Here is an 18927-nt window from a genome sequence, read left to right as displayed (position 1 = left end):
CTAGCCTAACTATCTCCTGCTGACTCTGTCTCCTGGCTGCTTATGCAATATGATCAGCTGCCCTTCTCCAACTCCACAGGCTGTCTCCCCTTGAACTGTGAGCTAGAATAAGCCTTCCTCCTTTGGGCTGCTCCTTGTCAGGTCTTTTTTGTCATTGTGGCCCATGGCAATCCACGTTAACTTGGAAAATGTGCAGGGGCAGGAAACGGTGTGTTACCCTCACTGGGAAGACCTCCTGACCGAATCCGTCCAGACGTTCCGCTTCATTGATGTACATCAGCTCGGCTTCTGCTGGCAGGATCCCCCTGCAATCAGCACAGCATCAGAAGAGGAACCCGTCAGTGGTGCAAAGTCTGAGGGAACCCCCAGGGTCCTAGCGGCAGCTCCGAGAGCTGTGCCACAGGCCTGGCCTCTGGGGGCGGCTCATTTCCACGAGGGAGGACGGCGCCCTATTAAGTACGGCACAATCGCTCAGCTGCCTTTCACTCAACAAAGAGTAAGAAAAGGAAGGTAAATGACTCAATTAGGACAAGTCACCTTAAAAGCACCAGTCCACACATCCCTGTGGAAGATGTCTGCCTTAAAAAATATATTATTTTGCTTACGATATGAAATTTTTCACAATTTTAAAAAGGAAAAATTTTAAAGAGGAAGGAGAGAAGGTGGTGGGGAAAGGAAGAGAGTAAGGAAGAGAAAATAGAAAGGGAAGAAGGACAACGGAGGGAGGAAGCAGGGAGCACAGGCAGGGCCAGGGCAGAGCCACGAAGGCCCTGGCCCACCGACGATGTGCTGTGCTGGAGTCAGCCATCTCCTGCCTCACCTGTGGGCTTTGTGCTCCTGGGCCACCTTCTGGGTCAGCTCCTCTAGGACAGCTTCCTCCAGGGTCAAATCCTGAAAGGAGAGGAACACTCAGATCAGGGATGGTGTGTCAGTGGCTCCTTGTCAGGTGTCCCCAATGAGACAGACAGACAGACAGACAGACAGACAGACAGACAGACACACACACACACACACACACACACACACACACACACACACACAGCAGAAGAATAGGCTCAAGAGTTTGGTTTCTGCTATTGCACACAGCTCCTACCACAGCCGTAGATCCCAGACAGCACAGCTCCTACCAAAGCCTTAGGTCCCAGACAGGTTTTTTCTATCTTTTTCTCTGTCTGTCTGCCTCCCACATGCACTTTTATTAAACTGCTTGGTATGTACTTGTGTACTTTGTACGTGTATATATTCATGTGTGTATATTCATGTGTGTGCAAGTGTACATGTATGTGCATATGAACATGCATGTGTGTGTATGGATGGGAGAGAATGCCATCAGCTCTGGCTCCTACACTGAGGAGATGTAGCCACCCTGGGGAGTTGGTTTGTTGTTGTTATTATTTCACAGACAAGGACTCTCCCTGGCCTAGAACTCACCAGGTAGGCTAGGCCAGTTAGCCAGAAAGCTCCAGGAGCCACTTGGCTCCGCCTCCTCAGCACAGGGACTGTGAGCCAGCTTCTCTTTTATCTGGATTCTGAGAATCAAGCTCATGTCCTTGCCAGCCCTTTTCTGTCCAGCAATCTCTGCTGCCTGTGGGTCTGTGCTTTTAATGATTAGGGTAGAAGCCGGTTGAGTCCTTGGAATCAAGTGTGCCAAGACTTTCTGTCTACCTCGAAAATTCCAGGCAATGGATCTAAGCTGCATGATGGCAGAGCTGGCTCCTCCTGGTGTAACTCACTGCTCAATGTGGGAGGGGGAGGGGCGGAGACGGGCCTTAAGGAACTTCCGCAGGTCCACAGGTGTGCGTAGCTGCGCCCACCCCCCTTAGTATCTCAGCCAAAAGGAACACACAGCTATTGGGCACCGAGAGGGCAAAGCATGCATGCACCTTTGGCTTGTAAGTTGTGTGGGTGATAATGCGAACCTTCCAGGCACCGCCTGTAGATGCCTTCTCCCTGCCCACACGGCTGAGGTCGAAATCTGAAGACCTGAGTTCTATCCTTAGACTCTACGTGGAAAAAAGATGGCTTGGGTGGCTCGTGGTCTTTAGTACAGGTGCTGGAGAGCTGGGGACTGGTGAAATAGTTGGCTTGGGCAGCTCACAGACACACATACTTTTTTTTTTTTTTTTTTTTTGGTTTTGGAGACAGGGTTTCTCCACGTAGCCTCAGTTGTCCTGGACTCTCTTTGTAGACCAGGCTGGCCTCGAACTCACAGTGATCCTCCTGCCTCTGCCTCCCATGTGCTGGGATTAAAGGCATGGGCCACCACGCCCGTCAACACACAAAAATGGACACTTAACTATTAAGAAGCAGCCCACCTCAGAACAACAGTCAGTATTGCTGAAAGTTGAAAAAACGAGCCCATGACTGTGGCAGTTCTGTCCGGAGGGTTCTAAGCTCCTGAGAGGCAGAGAGATGCGGGTGGGGCAAATGGACTCTTTGTTTGTCACATTACTGATTGACATCTAGATGGCCACTGAGATGACCGAAAGGAAATAAGTAAGCTTCCTGCTGCGAGACTAGCAGGGTCTGTGTGCCTGAGACACTAGCTGCATGCATCTCAGGCAGTCATGCCAGGTGCTAGCTCTGAAAGGCATAAAAGGGACAGAATACGCTGACGTGAAGATCAAAAGGCCGCATTAAACTCTCAGCTCTGACTTTGAAAACGCCCAAAGGCACCCTTCTGCTATTACACTCAGCTCAGTGCCTCCACCTGTGTATATGTGTAAGGGTGGGGCGGGGATGCTAAGGTATGTACATCCCAGAGATGTGTGAGTATGGCAGTGGCTGCATAACAAATGCAGGGTGTGTGCCACAGCCACACACCTGTGGAATGGCTGTGCGCTTTGTTCTTTTCTCTGCTGAAGAAGGGCCACCTGACAACTCAGGGACTAAGCAAGATCAAACAGGGCCCCTCCATCCTGTCTTCCCTCGGCCCCTCCCCCTTCAGGCAGAGGAATGCATGCTTCCCTTTGAGAGCCTCAGGAAAACCAAGCAGAAAGCTGACAGCTTTCCGCGGCACCCCTCCCCCCCCCCCCCCCCCCCCCCACTGCTTGCACAGTTAAGCCAACACCTGGGCAGGCTTCTGGGCCTTTCTTCAGAGGGACCCAGCCATTGCTTCCACGCCTCCTCCCCTTGAGAGTTCAGAGCCTCTGGCAAGCTTGTGTTCTCAACACAGATTCTACTGTGTCTTTTTATACTTGTGCCCGTGATTCTGGGAAGAGACGCACAGCAGGGCCATGAAATGGGAAATGTCACTGAGCTCCATGCTGCCCTCCCTCCCCTGGACACACCTCCTCCATGGTGGGTGCCTCTCGCATCCCTCCTGTATGTACTGTCTGCACTGTCTCTTCTGTGGTTATCTGTGCACCCTGCTATTTCATTCCTTGCTCTCCTTCACCTGCTGGAATATGGGTACCTCAAGGTCAGCATCCCTGCCATCCCATGAGAAGCCAGTCACAGAGCGTTTCCACAACGGCCCTTCCAAGTTCATAATGCAAAGTAAGTGGCCAACACAAACTGACTGAGCTAAACCCACTTTATGGCATGTAACTTTCATGTTACCGGGCAAGAGGTTTTGATGATAGACAACTTCTTGGTTTTGGTAAACGGCAGTCTGTCGTCTCTCTGCTTTTCCTGTTGTATTGCACTTTGAAATGCAGATGGCGGCATGTCACAGAGCGTGGTTATAATAGTAACACATGCAAGTGACTGGTTACTCAGACTTTACCCTGGACCAACTTAGGTACCTACAGGGGATGTTTTCCTTGGTTGTCACAGTGGGATTGAGGTTTCTCTCATCTCAGATGAGAAGACTAAGGCTTAGGGCAGTCAGCTAACTTGGCTCCAGGTTGTGTGGCCGGTAAAGGGTGTCAGCCCCAATATAGCCTCAGAACCATTCAGCAACTGTGTGATAAAATTTCAGACGACAGACCACCCACGACAGATCATGGCAGGGCGGGCAGGGGATGTGTACTCAGAGAAGACAGATGAGGGCTGGGGAAGGCCAAGCCGAGACACAGTCCCAGCTCAGCACAGGCAGCCCACCAGCTTCACGGTGAGCATTTCCCGGGGGACTTTGGGGGAAGATAAAACATTTCTGATCTTTCCCACACAGCAGCCCCGAGACACGCATGTGGCTACTGAGCACTATGATGTGCTCAGGAGAAAGTGTCTCCATGACAGTTACTGCTAACAACCACATGTGTTTATGAGAAGATCTTATCTCTTCCATACCTTCCTTGTGACTGTGCTAACACACATCCTAGCAACTGTGGTAGGCACAAGTCCCTTCTCCCCTCGCCCTCACTAACACTCGCGATTGTTCTCTGACTGCAGTTACCCCACCAGAAGCCGCACTCCTCTGTACACTACACTGGTATTTCCTCGTGATCACCGACACTGAATAGTCTTCACACGTCTCCTGGGTGTATTTTTATCTTCTTTTGAGAAATGTTTATTCAAGTCGCGTGCTCATTTGTAATAGGGTTAAGTGTTTCCTTATCATCATTACTTGAGTTCCATAGATTTGGCGACAAGAGCCTTGTCCAGAGCATGATTTGCAAATATTTTCTCCTCATGTGTGAGTTTGGCTCTGTAAATCATGGCCTTTGCTGTGCATTACTTCTTTAGTCTGATGCGACCCCTGCTGCTTGTTAGTTCCTTGTACTTTAGGGGTCATACGTCAGAAATCATCGCCAAGACAAAGGCCTTGTAGCATTCGCTCTATCACTGTCTAACAGTTTTAAAGCCGCAGGGCTTATGTCTGCATCTTAATCCACTTGGATCTGACTCATACACACTGGGTGAGTAAGGCCCCGATTTTACTATATTTTATGTGGATCCCAAGCTCTCCCAACACAATGTCCTGAAGATACTGTCATTTCCCTTGCATGGCCTTGGCCTCTTTGTCAAAAACCAATTGGTTGTACATGTGTGGATTTGTTCCTGGGCTCCATTTCATTCCAGCGGTCAACGTGTCTGCTTGTAAGCCAGTGCCGTGCTGTGTCAGCCAGCATCATGTGGTGTCTTAGTTTGGGTTACCATGGTTATGATGATACCCTATGACCAAAAGCAAGCTGGAGAGGAAAGCCTTTAAGTGGCTTCTGTACCCACAGTCCATCCCCGAAGGAAGCCAGAACAGGAACTCAAACAGGGGAAGAACCTGCAGGCAGGAGCTGAACAGAGGCCATGGAAGGGTGCTGCTTGCTGGCTTGCTCCTCATGGCTTGCTCAGCCTGCTCTCTTATATAATTCAGGACCCACCAGCCCAGGGATGGCGCCACCAACTGGGCTGAGCCCTCTCTCAGCAATCACTAAGAAAGTGCCCTATGGGAAAGCCTAAAACCTGATCTTATGGAGGTATTTTCTCAGTTGGGGCTCCGTCCTCTCAGATGTAATCTTGAATTTCTCTCATCAGTGTTTTATAGTTGTCACTACATAAGTCCTTCAATTCCTTGAGGGGATTTGTACCTATATTTCATACGCTTTTATGCTCCTACAAACTAGCCCGGTTTCTGTGTATTCTCACCATCCTCCCATCTCTCATCCTCTCGTTCTGGGGAATTGAACCCACGGCTACACAAGCTAGGAAAGTGACCTACAACTGACCTACCTCCAGCCCACTCTCATCACTCGCATTCAAATGGTACTAGCAGTCTAGCTGAAATAATCAGAGTAATAGTAGATAGATGATAGATAGATGATTAGATTGATGATAAATAGATGATAGATGTAGACCACAAATGATAGATGATAGACAAATATAGATAAACAAATGATCTAGCTAGCTAGATGGATAGATAAAAGATAGACAGATAGATAGATAGCTGATAAATGATAGATAAATATAGATATAGATAGATAGACAGATAGATAGTTGATAAATGATAGATATAGATAGATAGATAGATAGATAGATAGATAGATAGATAGATGATAGATAAATATAGATAAGCAGATGAGATAGACAGACAGACAGGTGGGTGGGTGGAAGGTTTACGCAGGAAAGAAAGAGGTAAAATAGTCCACATTTCATGGTTATATGACTGTTACATAAAAATCTTACAGATTCCATCAAAAGAATAAAAAACACTATTGGAACCAATCTCTATACCACCAAGGTTCCGCCTGGGGGGCGGGGAACCAGGAAGGATCTTGAGGTGGAAGGAGGCACCCTCATTTCCTGGTGTTTCATGAAACGCCTCCCCAGGAAGCACGGAGAATCTCAAAATAAAGAATGAAAATGTCCAAGGAAAGCAAAACTCCAATAAGAAAGCAGACTCACCATAGGAAACAGCACATACTCTCGGAGGAATTCTTGGGAATCGAATTGGTTATAGTCTCCAAAGTCAGCTGGGAAGAAAAGACAGGGGACGACAGCAGTCAGTACAGGAAGACACAGACAGACAGAATACGTCACGGCAAACTTGTGCCCACATATACCTGTCTACTGCACTCTCTCTGCTGCCCCATTAAACAAGACCAGTGCCAAGCTATACCTGCTGCTGTCCCCACTTTTACCTAGCAACTATCAGTATTGGCATGTGAACCCCACTAGGTAAATTTTTTTTAAAGAGTGGGGTAATTTGGAAGCAAGCCCTGATGGCTATTTAAAGACTTGCAAACAAACCTCTGTTTGTTTGTCGAGTGTGTACCCGGTTGGTACCTCATGCCTGTCTGCCAAGGGGACTTTCTAAGTCAAGGTTAATATGGAGAAATATAGCTGGAAACCCCCACGGTAAATCACCCTTGGCAAGCAACCTCGGAAACCCTCACAGCTCCCAAACACATTCACATGTCGCAAGATGCCAGGAAGTCCCTCCCTCCCCACTGCCATCTCTCTCACAACCACACTGGGGCACGCGTCCTCACTGCCATCTCTCTCACAACCACACTGGAGAACGCGTCCTCACTGCCATCTCTCTCACAACTACACTGGGGAACGCGTCCTCACTGCCATCTCTCTCACAACCACACTGGGGCACGCATCCTCACTGCCATCTCTCTCACAACTACAGTGGGGAACGCGTCCTCACTGCCATCTCTCTCACAACTACACTGGGGAACGCGTCCTCACTGCCATCTCTCTCACAACCACACTGGGGCACGCGTCCCCACTGCCATCTCTCTCACAACTACACTGGGGCGCGCGTCCTCACTGCCATCTCTCTTACAACTACACTGGGGAACGCGTCCTCACTGCCATCTCTCTCACAACTACACTGGGGAACGCGTCCTCACTGCCATCTCTCTCACAACCACACTGGGGAACGCGTCCTCACTGCCATCTCTCTCACAACCACACTGGGGCACGCGTCCCCACTGCCATCTCTCTCACAACTACACTGGGGCACGTGTCCCCACTGCCATCTCTCTCACAACCACACTGGGGCATGCGTCCTCACTGCCATCTCTCTCACAACTACACTGGGGCACGCGTCCTCACTGCCATCTCTCTATCTCACAACCACACTGGGGCGCGTGCAAACTGAGTCCCCAGAAATAACCTCGCCTTTCTCTGCCCCGCTTTTACAGAACCCAACCCCACACAGGATCTCGATTCCATGGGAAAGACTTGGCAAGGCGAGCAGAAGAGGGGGCTATCTCTGCACACAAAGAGGTCAGCAGGACACAGTAGCAGAGACAGTGCAGGTCCCCCTACAGGTGGAGCGCATCTGCCGCTCAGGTGAGGCACTCAGAGATGACTCCCTAAGCCGTTTTCAGGTATGATCACCAACATCTCCTATCCGCTCTTCTGTTTCTGTAGGTGTGTCTTTCTAAAGGGGGCTGTCAGAAACATGAGGGAGCGCCGGACAGAGGGGGCACTGCATGCACACTCACGGCTGCATTCACCCGTCTGTGTGCACATGGAGACAAGAGGCCAATCTCTGCTCCTTCTCAATTGCTTCTGTGACCTTATTCTATGAGCCAGGGTCTCCAGCTAAATCTGAAGTTCACTGTTCTGTCCAGCAAGTCCCAGGAGCCTCCTGTCTCCGCCCTCCAATGCTAATACACACATGTCCGCAATTTTTATGTGCACTCATGGGATCCGAATTGAGGCCTTCATCCTGGCATTCTAGCACTACATCTATGAACTATCTCGCCAGCCCAAGAGAATGATGGTTTAAACATAATATGGTTAAAAAAAAAAAAAAAAAAGTTTCACCATACAGGCAAAATGTTCACTTTAAGGACCCAGTGAAAAAGAGAATCCAGATTGAGTCCACCAACTTCCTCAAGGATCTTCAACACCCAGGATGCCCAGAGTACCCCCAAAGGAATGAGCAGTGGGAACAGTAAAGACAGCCTCTTAAAGGAGAAAGGCCCAATTGGAAGATAAGGCCCCTGGTGGTGCCGCAATGACCGAAGCGCCAGTGCTTCTCCTTCTGACTCTGGAGTGGACAGAGGCCCGCGCTCTAAGAACTCTGCAGCGGGCAAGAAGCTGGAACTGAAAGGGAGGTGGGCTTCCTCTCAGACATTAGGTACCCTCTTGGGGCTGGAGAGATGGCTCAACGGTGTGGAACACTGGCTGTCCTTGAGAAGGACGTGGGTTCAGTTCCCAGCGCCCATGTGCTGGCTCACACCTCACGCCCTCTTTTGGCCTCCTCAAGCACTGTGCACATGGTGCGTCTACACACAGGTAGGCAAAATCCTCACAGACATAAAATAAAAATATTTTAAAATTATACACACTCTTCTTATTTTCAATGACTGATTGCATTTAAACCACCATTCCAAAAAAAAAAAAAAAAGTAAAAGTACAGATCTGGAGAATGGCTCGGTGGTTAAGAGCATTTGTTATTCTTCCAGAAGAATTGAGTTTGGTTCTAAGCTCCCACATGTGGTGCTTCACAGCTACCTGAAACTCCAGCTCCAGCGGAGCTGTCACCCTCTCTTGGCCCCACACATGTACAGATAAATTAAAAAAAATAAAAATATAAGGCACACCTAATAACACATTCTACAATGCAGAGAAAGCTGAAAACAGCCAGACATGTTGAAAGACAAGGTCACTACAAATCATGCTACTTGTCACACGTCCACCCGTGAACTTTATCTCATTTACATTACTAGGCTATAGAATATGAACACAGCGCATAGTGGACTAATCCTGAGAAAATGTCCCCCAAATTCTGAAAGGCAGCTTCATTTACAGGCGGGATTTTTAAAAAAAAAATGATGCCTTCGGTTAGAACTATAATCAAACAAAAGCAGGACTGGTTTGAAAGCCTCTTCGGCAAATCTACCTTCCCACCACCCCCAAATCAAGAGTTTTTTCATCTTACTGCAAAACAGCTTGAATTGACCAGGGAGCCTCAGCCAGAGGTGGTTAAGCCACATCTCACTGTTTGCCTGAGATGGCGTAAGGAAGCAGAAGCTGGGGCCCCACAGGATGACTTACCCTGCACAGCTAAGCCGGCGAGCCGGATCACTTGCTCCAGTGAGCACCGCAACCGCCCCTCGAGCACATCTTTTTTGACTTGTAGGTAATACTGGTATCTGTTATGGGGAGAATGAGATGACCATAAGAAACACAGACACTGCAAGACTGTCACAGCAGGACACAGGCGATACTGTGGTATCATCTCTGCAGACGGACAATGACCTCTGCCCCTCCTGTGTCCCGCTGTTCAGGGCAGCGGGTACTGAAGCCAGTTCACTGCGAATGAGATTATTCTGGAATGGTTTGCTGGTGGGTCCTCAGGAGACCAAGAACGTCATGGCAACACAGTGCCTGCTTTCCATGGCTTAATTGTTGATTTGACAAAATCTAGAACCACCTGAGAGATGGGCCTCTGGGTAGGGGGGCTATATTGATTGTCCTAATTTGAAGTAGAAATAAATTTTTTAAAGATTTATTTATTTACTTATTTTGTATACAATGATCTGCCTATATCCCAGAAGAAAGCACCAGATCTCATTATAGATGGTTGTGAGCCATCATGTGGTTGCTGAGAATTGAACTCAGGACCTTTGGGAAAGCAAGTAGTACTCTTAACCTCTGAGCCCTCTCTTCAGCCCCCTAAAAATGAGTCTTAAAAAATAAAAATGTATAAATGCCAAAGTGTGGCAGACCAGATCACTAATTGGTCAGCTAATGTGGAATTCTGCTGCAGCTTTTCAGAGCGAGGCTTCACCTCACCTAATTGAGACACATGAAAATGTAGTTGACTTTCACTTTCCATCCTGGAGTATCTTTTCCAAAAACAGAATGCAGACAGAGAATGTCAGCCTCGCAGGATGAGGAGCTGGAACAAGCACACTGCCCCTGCTGATTAAGCCACTCGCTCAGGACCTCAGGACGGCCCACAGGCCCGGAAGCCTCCTCCCAGCAGACATTTGCTTCCGGGCCTCCCAGGGTCATGCCTCCAAGCAGACTGCCCCTACAGTGCTGTCTGAAAGACTGGCGGCCCTGGCCCTTCTGCTCCTGGTATAATCGCTTGCGTTTTATAGCTTGACTCAGGAAGTGTGTCTGGGAGCCCAGAGGGTACCCAGGGACAGACAATCAGGGGAACAGGCTAGCTGAGTATACCTGCACTATCACAGATGCTGTGACACACTAGCCTAGTGACCTCAAGAGGGTGAGACACTGCTGGCTCTCTGTCCACCCTATCCCAGCCACCCTGGGTCTACAGGGCAGGGAAACAAAACAGGTTCATCTCTGGTGGGAAAAACCTAGATTCAGATCTGAAGGGCAAACAAGGGAGCTACTTAATAAATCCTTTTAAATCACACCTAGTATACAACAGAAAGCCAACTTCTATTTCCCGCTCGCACCTGTCATTTTATCTGATGCTTTCATAATCATTTCACAGATTGCACCGTTCAGTTGGGCACTTTCCTCCTGCCCATATCATTTGGCTGTATCAACGATCCATCTTCACTGAGCTTTAGCTTGAGACGCCAGCCCAGGAGAAAACCTTTTGTCTACTTATGCATCGAAGGAATGGACGCTGCTTTGTCCTTACCTGTCACCACCGTTCTGACTCCTCTGACCTCCAAGTCCTCGCACACAGGCAAGAAACTAGACACAAGAACTTACAGCCAAAGCCATTTGCTGGCCATGAAAAGCCAGCGTCTCCAGCTCTGAAAGTTCTTAGACTAAGAGAGGAGACAGTAAGATCAATGCAAAACCTAGCAGAACCAAGAGCAAGGTGTGTGCGAAGGGGAGGGAGGGAGACACACACACACACACACACACACACACACACACACACAGAGGCAAAGAAAGAGACGGGGAGGGGGAGAGGGAGAGAGAAGGAGGGAGAGAGAAACAGAAAGAGGGAGAGAGAGAAGAAAAAGAGACACAGAGTGGAGAGAGAGAGGGAGGAAGGGAGGGAGGGAGGGAAGGAGGAACAGATTGATTCTTAGAGAGCTTAGCTAAGTGACAGTACATGACAGTGGAAAAGGAAGCCATGATGTGTTCCCTCATGGGAATTTGAACAAACAACACTGAAACGCAACTTTATATGAACTTTAGAATCCTGACGAGTAAATCAAAATATCCCGAACGGCCGCAGTCTCACATGCTTCGCTCACTTTCTCTGTGCAGAGCATCCGTTCTCCAATCCGTATTTCCCAGTTTTGATGTTTGTCCCAGTTAGAGGGTGGCCCACGCAGTACAGTCCACTGGCACATGCTGGCCTGTCTCCCCTCTGAGCCAGGCTGCAGTCACAACCCCAGTTCCTCTGGTCCGCTGAATTACAGGAACCCCACCAGGACCTCACATTCTCCCCTCTGCTTGGAGACGCACACCCTTCTCAGCTGCAGGTAAAGCTGGCACAGCCAATTATTCAAACACATGAAATGCTGCTGTTTAAAACTAACAGCAGCTGTGGCAGCGTGAATCTCTAATTCCAGCACTCAAGGAGCTCAGACGAGAGGATCACAAATTCAAGGCCAGCCCAGGCTATATAGTGAACTCTGGGCCAGCCTGAGCTAAACCATGAGTGCCCCTGCCCCCCGCACCCCCCAAATAACAGTTAAGGGACAATGCACAGTAGTATTGGTGCACCTGCTGGGAGGCAGCTGGGGGGGGGGGTGAGCCTGAGGAGGGAGCGAGGGAGGTTTCTCACCTCAGAGAATGCTGAACAGCCTTCTGAGTTCTGCAAGCACCGCTCAAGGCTCTGCACTCAGTGCCCTCTGTCATCCTGCACACTGTGTCCCTGGGCCAGTTCTCCAGGGAACAGTGCCTCACTCACTCCAGGTAACCTCTCTTCAAGAGACCCTGGGAAGTGCCTGGGAGTCTTTTGTGGAGGAGCTTTCATCTCCGCAATCCCAGCAGTTCTTAGAGTGAGGTACCGGAGCCGGCAAGAGGGTCCTTAAGTTATCAAAACCCCTTTTAAGTGCCAAGAGTTCACTGTGAAAGCAGATACATCTTTGAAGACGAGCCACTTCGAGTCTGAAGATCCTACTTTCAAAACGGAGAGAATGGGAGCAGGAAGTGGGACAAGGAAAGGTGGAGGCTGTGCCCTGTGGGCCACATTGTGTCTCTCTCCAGTTAAGCTAAAGGGCTGAAAACAAAAAAACAAAAACCCCTTCAGCTCCTATGAGCAGGCTCTCAGGCCAGAAGGCACCTTCAAGTGTACGGAGGAAAGTTATAACGGGATTCTCAAAACTGACCAAACAGGGCGGGGGGAGGGGGAGCGGGTTTGGGGGGAAAGGTTGTGGGGGGGGGGGAGCGGGGCAGGAGGGGAGCGAGGGGTAGGGAGGGAGCAGGGTGGGTGTCATCTCATGAAACTACTTATACAATATTTGAAACTCCTGTGACATCCCCTTCTCAACTGTGGGGTTGCTTCTGAGTTATTCAAGCCAAAGGGGCAGGCAGGTGTCAGCATGAATTTAGGGAGCATTTTCAGGGAAGCACGAATGTAAGATGCACTGTGATCTTCTGGAGGACCAGGCCTGTCCCTGCCTCGCTGGGACCCTAGCCGGCGCAGTTCTGTACTGTGCTGTCCAATAGGGCAGTCCTCCAGGACCTGGGGGAAACGTTTGTGAGGGTGTCCTCACACGTGTGCTAGAACTGAAGCTGTCTCCCGTGTCACCCTGGACGTGAAAGTGACCAGCCAAGAGACTGTCGGCAGAGTCTTCTGGGGACGAGACAGTGACCAAGAAACGCACAGGATCAAGCACCACGGCGACTCCTCCCCTGAGGCTGATGCTTGCCGTTCATCAGCACCCATTCTTTTGTTGCTGCTGCTTTTCCGACAGGGCCTCACGCAGCCCAGACTGGCCTCCAACTCCCCAAGTAACCAAGGATGACCTTGAACTCCTCCTGTCTCTACCCTCTGGACGCAGGAGCCTGGTATGCAGTGCCAAGGGGTGAGCCCAGGGCTGCTTCATGCTAGAGAAGCTCGCTATCCACTGGGCCCCAGCCCAGCCCACATACATGACACGCTCTGTCCAGACCATCCTGTGACAGCCCACATACACGACAGGGTCTAGTCGGATCGTCGTGTGACAGAAAACAATTACTCCAATCCTACAGCAAGGAACACTGGAATGTTCCTCACACGTAGGCTGGTGTAGGCTCGTGCCTGGAGACAGAACGTCAGAGCTGTGTACGCTCTAGTCTGTCAGACATCCATCCTACAGAGACCTTCGCGCACTGGTATGTGCTGTCACCACATGAGACTTTGCCTGTTACTAGTAAGACGGAAAAAAAATTAAGAACAAAATTTGGACTAATCTGGAAATTATTTGCTCCGTTTACTTTCCCACTGAAAGCGCCTTTGTAAAATATAAAAATGGCGTCCCATAGGATTTGAGAGCAGAGCTGGCATTCTGTTTTTAGAATTGGTGGGTTCCTCTCTGTTTTGGTTAGACATACAACTCTAACTGCAGTGAAGAAAAACCGTGGGTCCTATTTTGGAAACATACAATTTCATGGAAGTACACTCCACCCTGTCAGTACTGTGGGTGGAAAGGAAAAAAATCCATCCAGCCAATCCTTATGCCAGGAAATGAAGCACAGCCAAGTTTCCAGAGAGGTCCTCTTTGAATCTAAGCTCGCAAGGAAAATGTTAAAACATTCCTCATATTCAAAGCCCTTGAAACACTCCATCTGGCCGCAGAGACTGGTTTTAAGTTACAAGTTGGCTCTCTCTGTAAGAATCAGGCTATGATTCTACACGTTGAATAAAGGTAAAATGTCCTCATTGTGTTCTTTAATCTTGATTTTCATCTAAAGCAAGTTCTCTAAATGGAGAACTCCGTATTCTGATAGATGTACCAAGAGCCACGCCAAAAACAAACAAACAGACAGACAAACAAACAAACAAAAAAAAAAACCCAACATGGCACAATGTTATCCCTCTGTTTCAAGTGTATGGCTGAGACCCTCATCTCCACTTGAAGTCACACGCGAGCAATCTGAATTCTGTCTGTGCTCTATTTGCAGGTCTGTCCCTTCTGGTTGAGAAGTGTCTTGTGGTAGCCTACAAAGACAGCAGGGCATGTCTTACCGCAGAGCCACGAGAAAGGCGCCAGGAACTCAAAGGCTGAGGACACAGACAAGGAGCTTTGAGAATATTTTCCCACCCCTCCCCCAACAGAATCCTTCACTCCAAGTCCAGGGCAGCGGAGAAGCTCCCAGTTGGGAAGAAGCTTGGACAACAGCAAAGCCTCTGGACCTGGATTTGCCAACTGCCGTGTGAGGACCACAGGATGGAGGCAGAGGAATGGTGGACTGCTGTGGTGCTGTAGATGCTCGGAGGACCTCCCCACCCCACCCCCAACCCTGGATGACCTCATTTCCTGATAACAGTGTTGGCCTCATGGAGTACAGCAGAGCATCTTCAGAGCCCCTGTGATTCCTACTTCCTTTTGTCCTGAAACCTTCAGCATACAAAAAGGGATTCCTTTTTTGTTGCTTCTGTATCCTGGACAAAGATGACATCGCAAACGGCTTTAGCCTCAGGTGAACAGACGAAGTGGGTGGCAGCAGTCATCTGATTGCGAGTGCCTTAGAGATGTTGCCTAGTTAAGCCTAAACTTTAATTAGACTTTAACACCCATGCTCAGACCTTCCACGTGGACAGCAGGAAACTGTGCTCAGAGAGAACCACTTGTCCAAGGTGACATTATTTCTTAAACCAAAAGCCAGATGCCATCACATCCAAGCAGGGCCAGCCACTGACATAAAAAGGAGGGGACCTCCATTTCCCTGACATCCCCAAATAAAAATAAGACTCAAAGCACCACTTCCAAGGTGTGTGTGGCCTTCCAAGGAAGGCTTGAGGAGGCTGGTCCTTCACCACAAGGCCTGTGTGTGCCTCAGCCCTGGGGAGGCTGGCCTACAACTATACTGCAGGGTGCACTCCAAGAACTCTCTGGATCTGGTTTTGTGCTGCCTGAAGTGAGGTGGATTTTACGGCACTCTGAGCTACGACCCCTAGTCCATCGCCCTGGTGTGACCATGTGTTCCTGTCAGCTCATCCTTCCTCCACGGCTCAAATCAGCCCAGCCAATTTCTCTCCTCAACTGAGGAGCCACTGTAGATGCCATGATTTGGAGGACATCTTGATATTCTGTCTTTGAAGTCTCTACAGAACTATGGAGGATCCAAGCGGGGAAGGCCATTACCGGCTGGGAGGCTAAAAGCAGGGTAAGGTTTAAAACACCACTTCCTGGCTAGAAACCTTTCTTCACCACCAGTGGCAGCAGAAAGCCTCTTAGCTGGAACGTACTGGAACCTTCTCCCGGGGTGGTAGAGAATCCACCTGACAGAGCACTGCTTTCTGTCTGATGTTTTGCTGTACAAATAAGAAAGGAAGATGGGAGGAAAAGATCAAGACGTGCTGTCCTAGCATTCTGAGGTATGAGGGGGCAAGCTGAGCAGCCTGGGTAGCAGCAGGGAGACAAAGCGCATCCCAGCATTCCAAAGGCTGCTCTCAGCTGCAGGTAGAAACAATGGGCAGGGTGGCTCACACTGGCTTTGTCCTCCACATCCAGACAAGACAGTCCCTAGGTGGGCCTGGCCATCTCCTTCCCTAGCCCTGAGCCCTCAAACCCCTTGGGAAGAATTTCAGTTCACACCTCCTGACATACATAATAATGTGTCTGGTACCCGGCCTGTGCACTATCTCAAAGCTTTTATGTTTAATGAATGTCCGAGTTGACGGTCAATTAAAACCACGCCAGCCGCAGTTCAAAGCGAGCGAGCGCTCTGACAACCATGGGAAACAAAGTGTCCTCGAGCAGATGGAAAGGGACTCACCCTCCAAGTGACAACGATGACCTTAAGAGGGAAAGCCTGTCTCTGGCCTTACTCACAGTCACAAGCTAACTGACGTGTACTCAAGAAAACAAAAACACGCACACAGGATTCTCTTGGCACGTGTTTAGCTGCACAGGGTTGCAGTAACACCTGGTCAGTAGTGCCCTTCTCTACCAGAGACACATAACTTCTTAGGAAGGCTAAGTTTCTGTGACTCAAAGGCCTGCGACTCCTTTCTAAAAAGGGTAATGTTCGATTAAATGCACACAAACACATGCAGGCCTTGAGCACTAGGGGAAAAAAAGACCAGTGACAGCAATGTTGTGTAAGAGCCAAGGCAAGCCCAGACATGGGCCACGCTCTCTGCTCTTGAACTCTTGAATTAATTACAACAAATTACAGGGACTCGAAGCACAGCATATAGAGACCATAAACTCCTTAATAGTGGCCGCTATTGAACCAGGGCTCTGTGTGAGAAAGGAACTCAGTTTCCACAGCACACCACAGAGCGAGAGGGACTGTCTTGTGGGCTCAGATCCCTTCCTGTTCAGTCTTATCTGTAGGACCAGACAGGGCCTGCCTGCTTTGGCTGAGATGAACCAAGACCGCAGAAGCCTAAAAAATACAGTATGAAGTGTTGAGGTCAAAATAGAATGTGAGCTTGTTTTAACTCACCTTTAAATCTCTCAGAGTTCAGTACACAGTGTTATAACTTCTAAGAAAGTTATAGAGAACTCTCCATGCCCACCCCACAATTATGCCCCCCAAGTATAGCCAAGAAGATTAGGGATTTAAAGTCACACGAAAAACTTGTGTACGAGGAGCTGGCAAGGTGGCTCAGCAGGTAAAGCTGTTTGCCTGCTACACTGATGACCTTGTTTCCATCCCACACAGTAGAAGAGGAGAAACAAGTGCGCGTGCACACGTGCGTGCACACACACACACCATATGCACACACACGCACACACACACACAAATAAATGTAACAAAAAAAATTTAATCCTTGGATATGAGGCAGGTGTGGTGCCACACACCTTTAATCCCAGTAGTCGAAGGCAGAGGCAGGTCTCTGTGAGTTCAAGGACAGTCTAGGCTCCAGGCCAGCCTTGGCTACAGAGTGAGAGAGACCCTATCTTAGGAGGAAAACAAAACAAAAAAACTTTGAGTACTGTAACCTACAGTCACCACAAGATAAAAAGTTACATTGTTGGGCTGGAGAGATGGCTCAGTGGTTAAGAGCACTGTCTGCTCTTGCAAAGGACCCGGGTTCAAATCCCAGCACCCACAATAGCAGCTCACAACTGTCTGTTAACTCCAAGATCTGACACTCTCATACCAATGCACATAAATTAAAGTTAAATAAAATGTTTAAACAAAAAGAAAGCAAAACAAAAAAAATTTTTTTAAGTCACATTGTCAGTTGCAGATGAAGAAACAAAACATGCTCCAACGCACCTTGCTATAAAGCTACAGGAAGGGGTGGGGTCACTGACCTTGGGAATACAGGAAGGGGCGGGATCACTGACATTGGGACTACAGGAAGGGGTAGAGACAGTGACGTTGGGACTACAGTAAGGGGCAGGGTCACTGACCTTGGGACTATAGGAAGGGGCAGGGTCACTGACATTGGGACTACAGGAAAGGGCGGGGTCATTGACCTTGGGACTACAGGAAGGGGCGGGGTCACTGACTGTGGGACTTGCTTGTAATCATCACCAGGGAATCACACACTCAGGAGCAGCCTAGGCTAGCAGTAAGCCCTGTCCCTTGAGAACAAGAATGGATACTGACATGAACCGTACTGTGGGCAGACTTTGAGACATCAGGCTAAGGGAAGGTGTCAGATATGAAGTCCGCATTTTCTAAGATTTCACTGATAGGAAGATATCAGAACCTGGGGAAGAGGAGGGGGGAAAAATGGCTATAGGAGTTCAGACATTAGACAATAAATATGGTCCCCCAACTCTGTGAATGCACTAAAAACAGCAAATTGCCTGTGTTTAAATAAGTAACAAGGTGATTTTTACATTTTATGAATTTTATCTTTAAAAAAAAAAAAAAAAGCAGGTGACCAAAACATGCTGCATTCTTAATAAGGAAAAGGCCTCAAGGCCTGGAGCAGAGCAGCTCAGAGAAGGACCTGCTTTCTGTCTCCCACCTCCAGAACAGCAGCTTGCGTGCATGCTGGGTAATCCTTTCACCGTCACCGGCCCCCCAAGGCGACTCTACCTGTGACCACCAGGCTACCCTCTAGGCTCAGGTGAATTTTTCTCTAAAACCTCATACAGAGCAGCAGAGGTCACAGTCCCACAGTACTTCTCCAAGCCTCTATTGTCCCCCAACCCACAGCCCCCTAACTCCCAGTGTTCCCCCCCCATCCCCAGCACCCCTCCCCACTGTGCTGCATAGCTCGCCAGGCTCCTGCAGCATCTCCTCAGGGACTTTCCACATCAGCATCTAAAGGCTGGGTGAGTGCTCCTGAGTGACACAGGAGGAGGGAGAGAGGGAATGGGTCACTTCCTCCTAAGGCCATTAGCTGCTGTGTTTAGGGCATGAAGAGTTTCAGAAATGGCTAGGTGTGGCATGTAACTTCAGACCCTGTGCTCAGCAGCCTGAGGCAGGAGCATCACTTGAGAACAAGAGTTCAAGACCATGGGGAAACACTGAGAAAGCCAGTTCAAAAACACCTGGGGCTGGCTAGATGATCAGTGT

At 49.1% G+C, this 18927-nt stretch overlaps 1 protein-coding gene across 1 annotated transcript in view; it reads right to left on the bottom strand.

Annotated features, from left to right (window-relative positions):
• Window positions 1-18927, bottom strand: part of Ptpn14 (protein tyrosine phosphatase non-receptor type 14) — an 80999-nt gene that overhangs the window by 37563 nt on the left and 24509 nt on the right. Inside the window, exons 3-6 of the mRNA XM_051148125.1 lie at window positions 9400-9497; window positions 6283-6350; window positions 821-891; window positions 218-305 (exon numbers count right to left, since the gene is read on the bottom strand). Coding sequence (XP_051004082.1) covers window positions 218-305; window positions 821-891; window positions 6283-6350; window positions 9400-9497 — 325 coding nt within the window. The remainder of the gene's footprint in view (window positions 1-217; window positions 306-820; window positions 892-6282; window positions 6351-9399; window positions 9498-18927) is intronic.

This window comes from Acomys russatus, chromosome 6 (genome assembly GCF_903995435.1).
Source record: "Acomys russatus chromosome 6, mAcoRus1.1, whole genome shotgun sequence".
In the NCBI taxonomy this organism is placed as follows: Eukaryota; Metazoa; Chordata; class Mammalia; order Rodentia; family Muridae; genus Acomys; species Acomys russatus.
The sequence above is the reverse complement of the archived record's forward strand: the minus strand, read 5'-3'. Positions and strand labels throughout refer to the sequence as shown.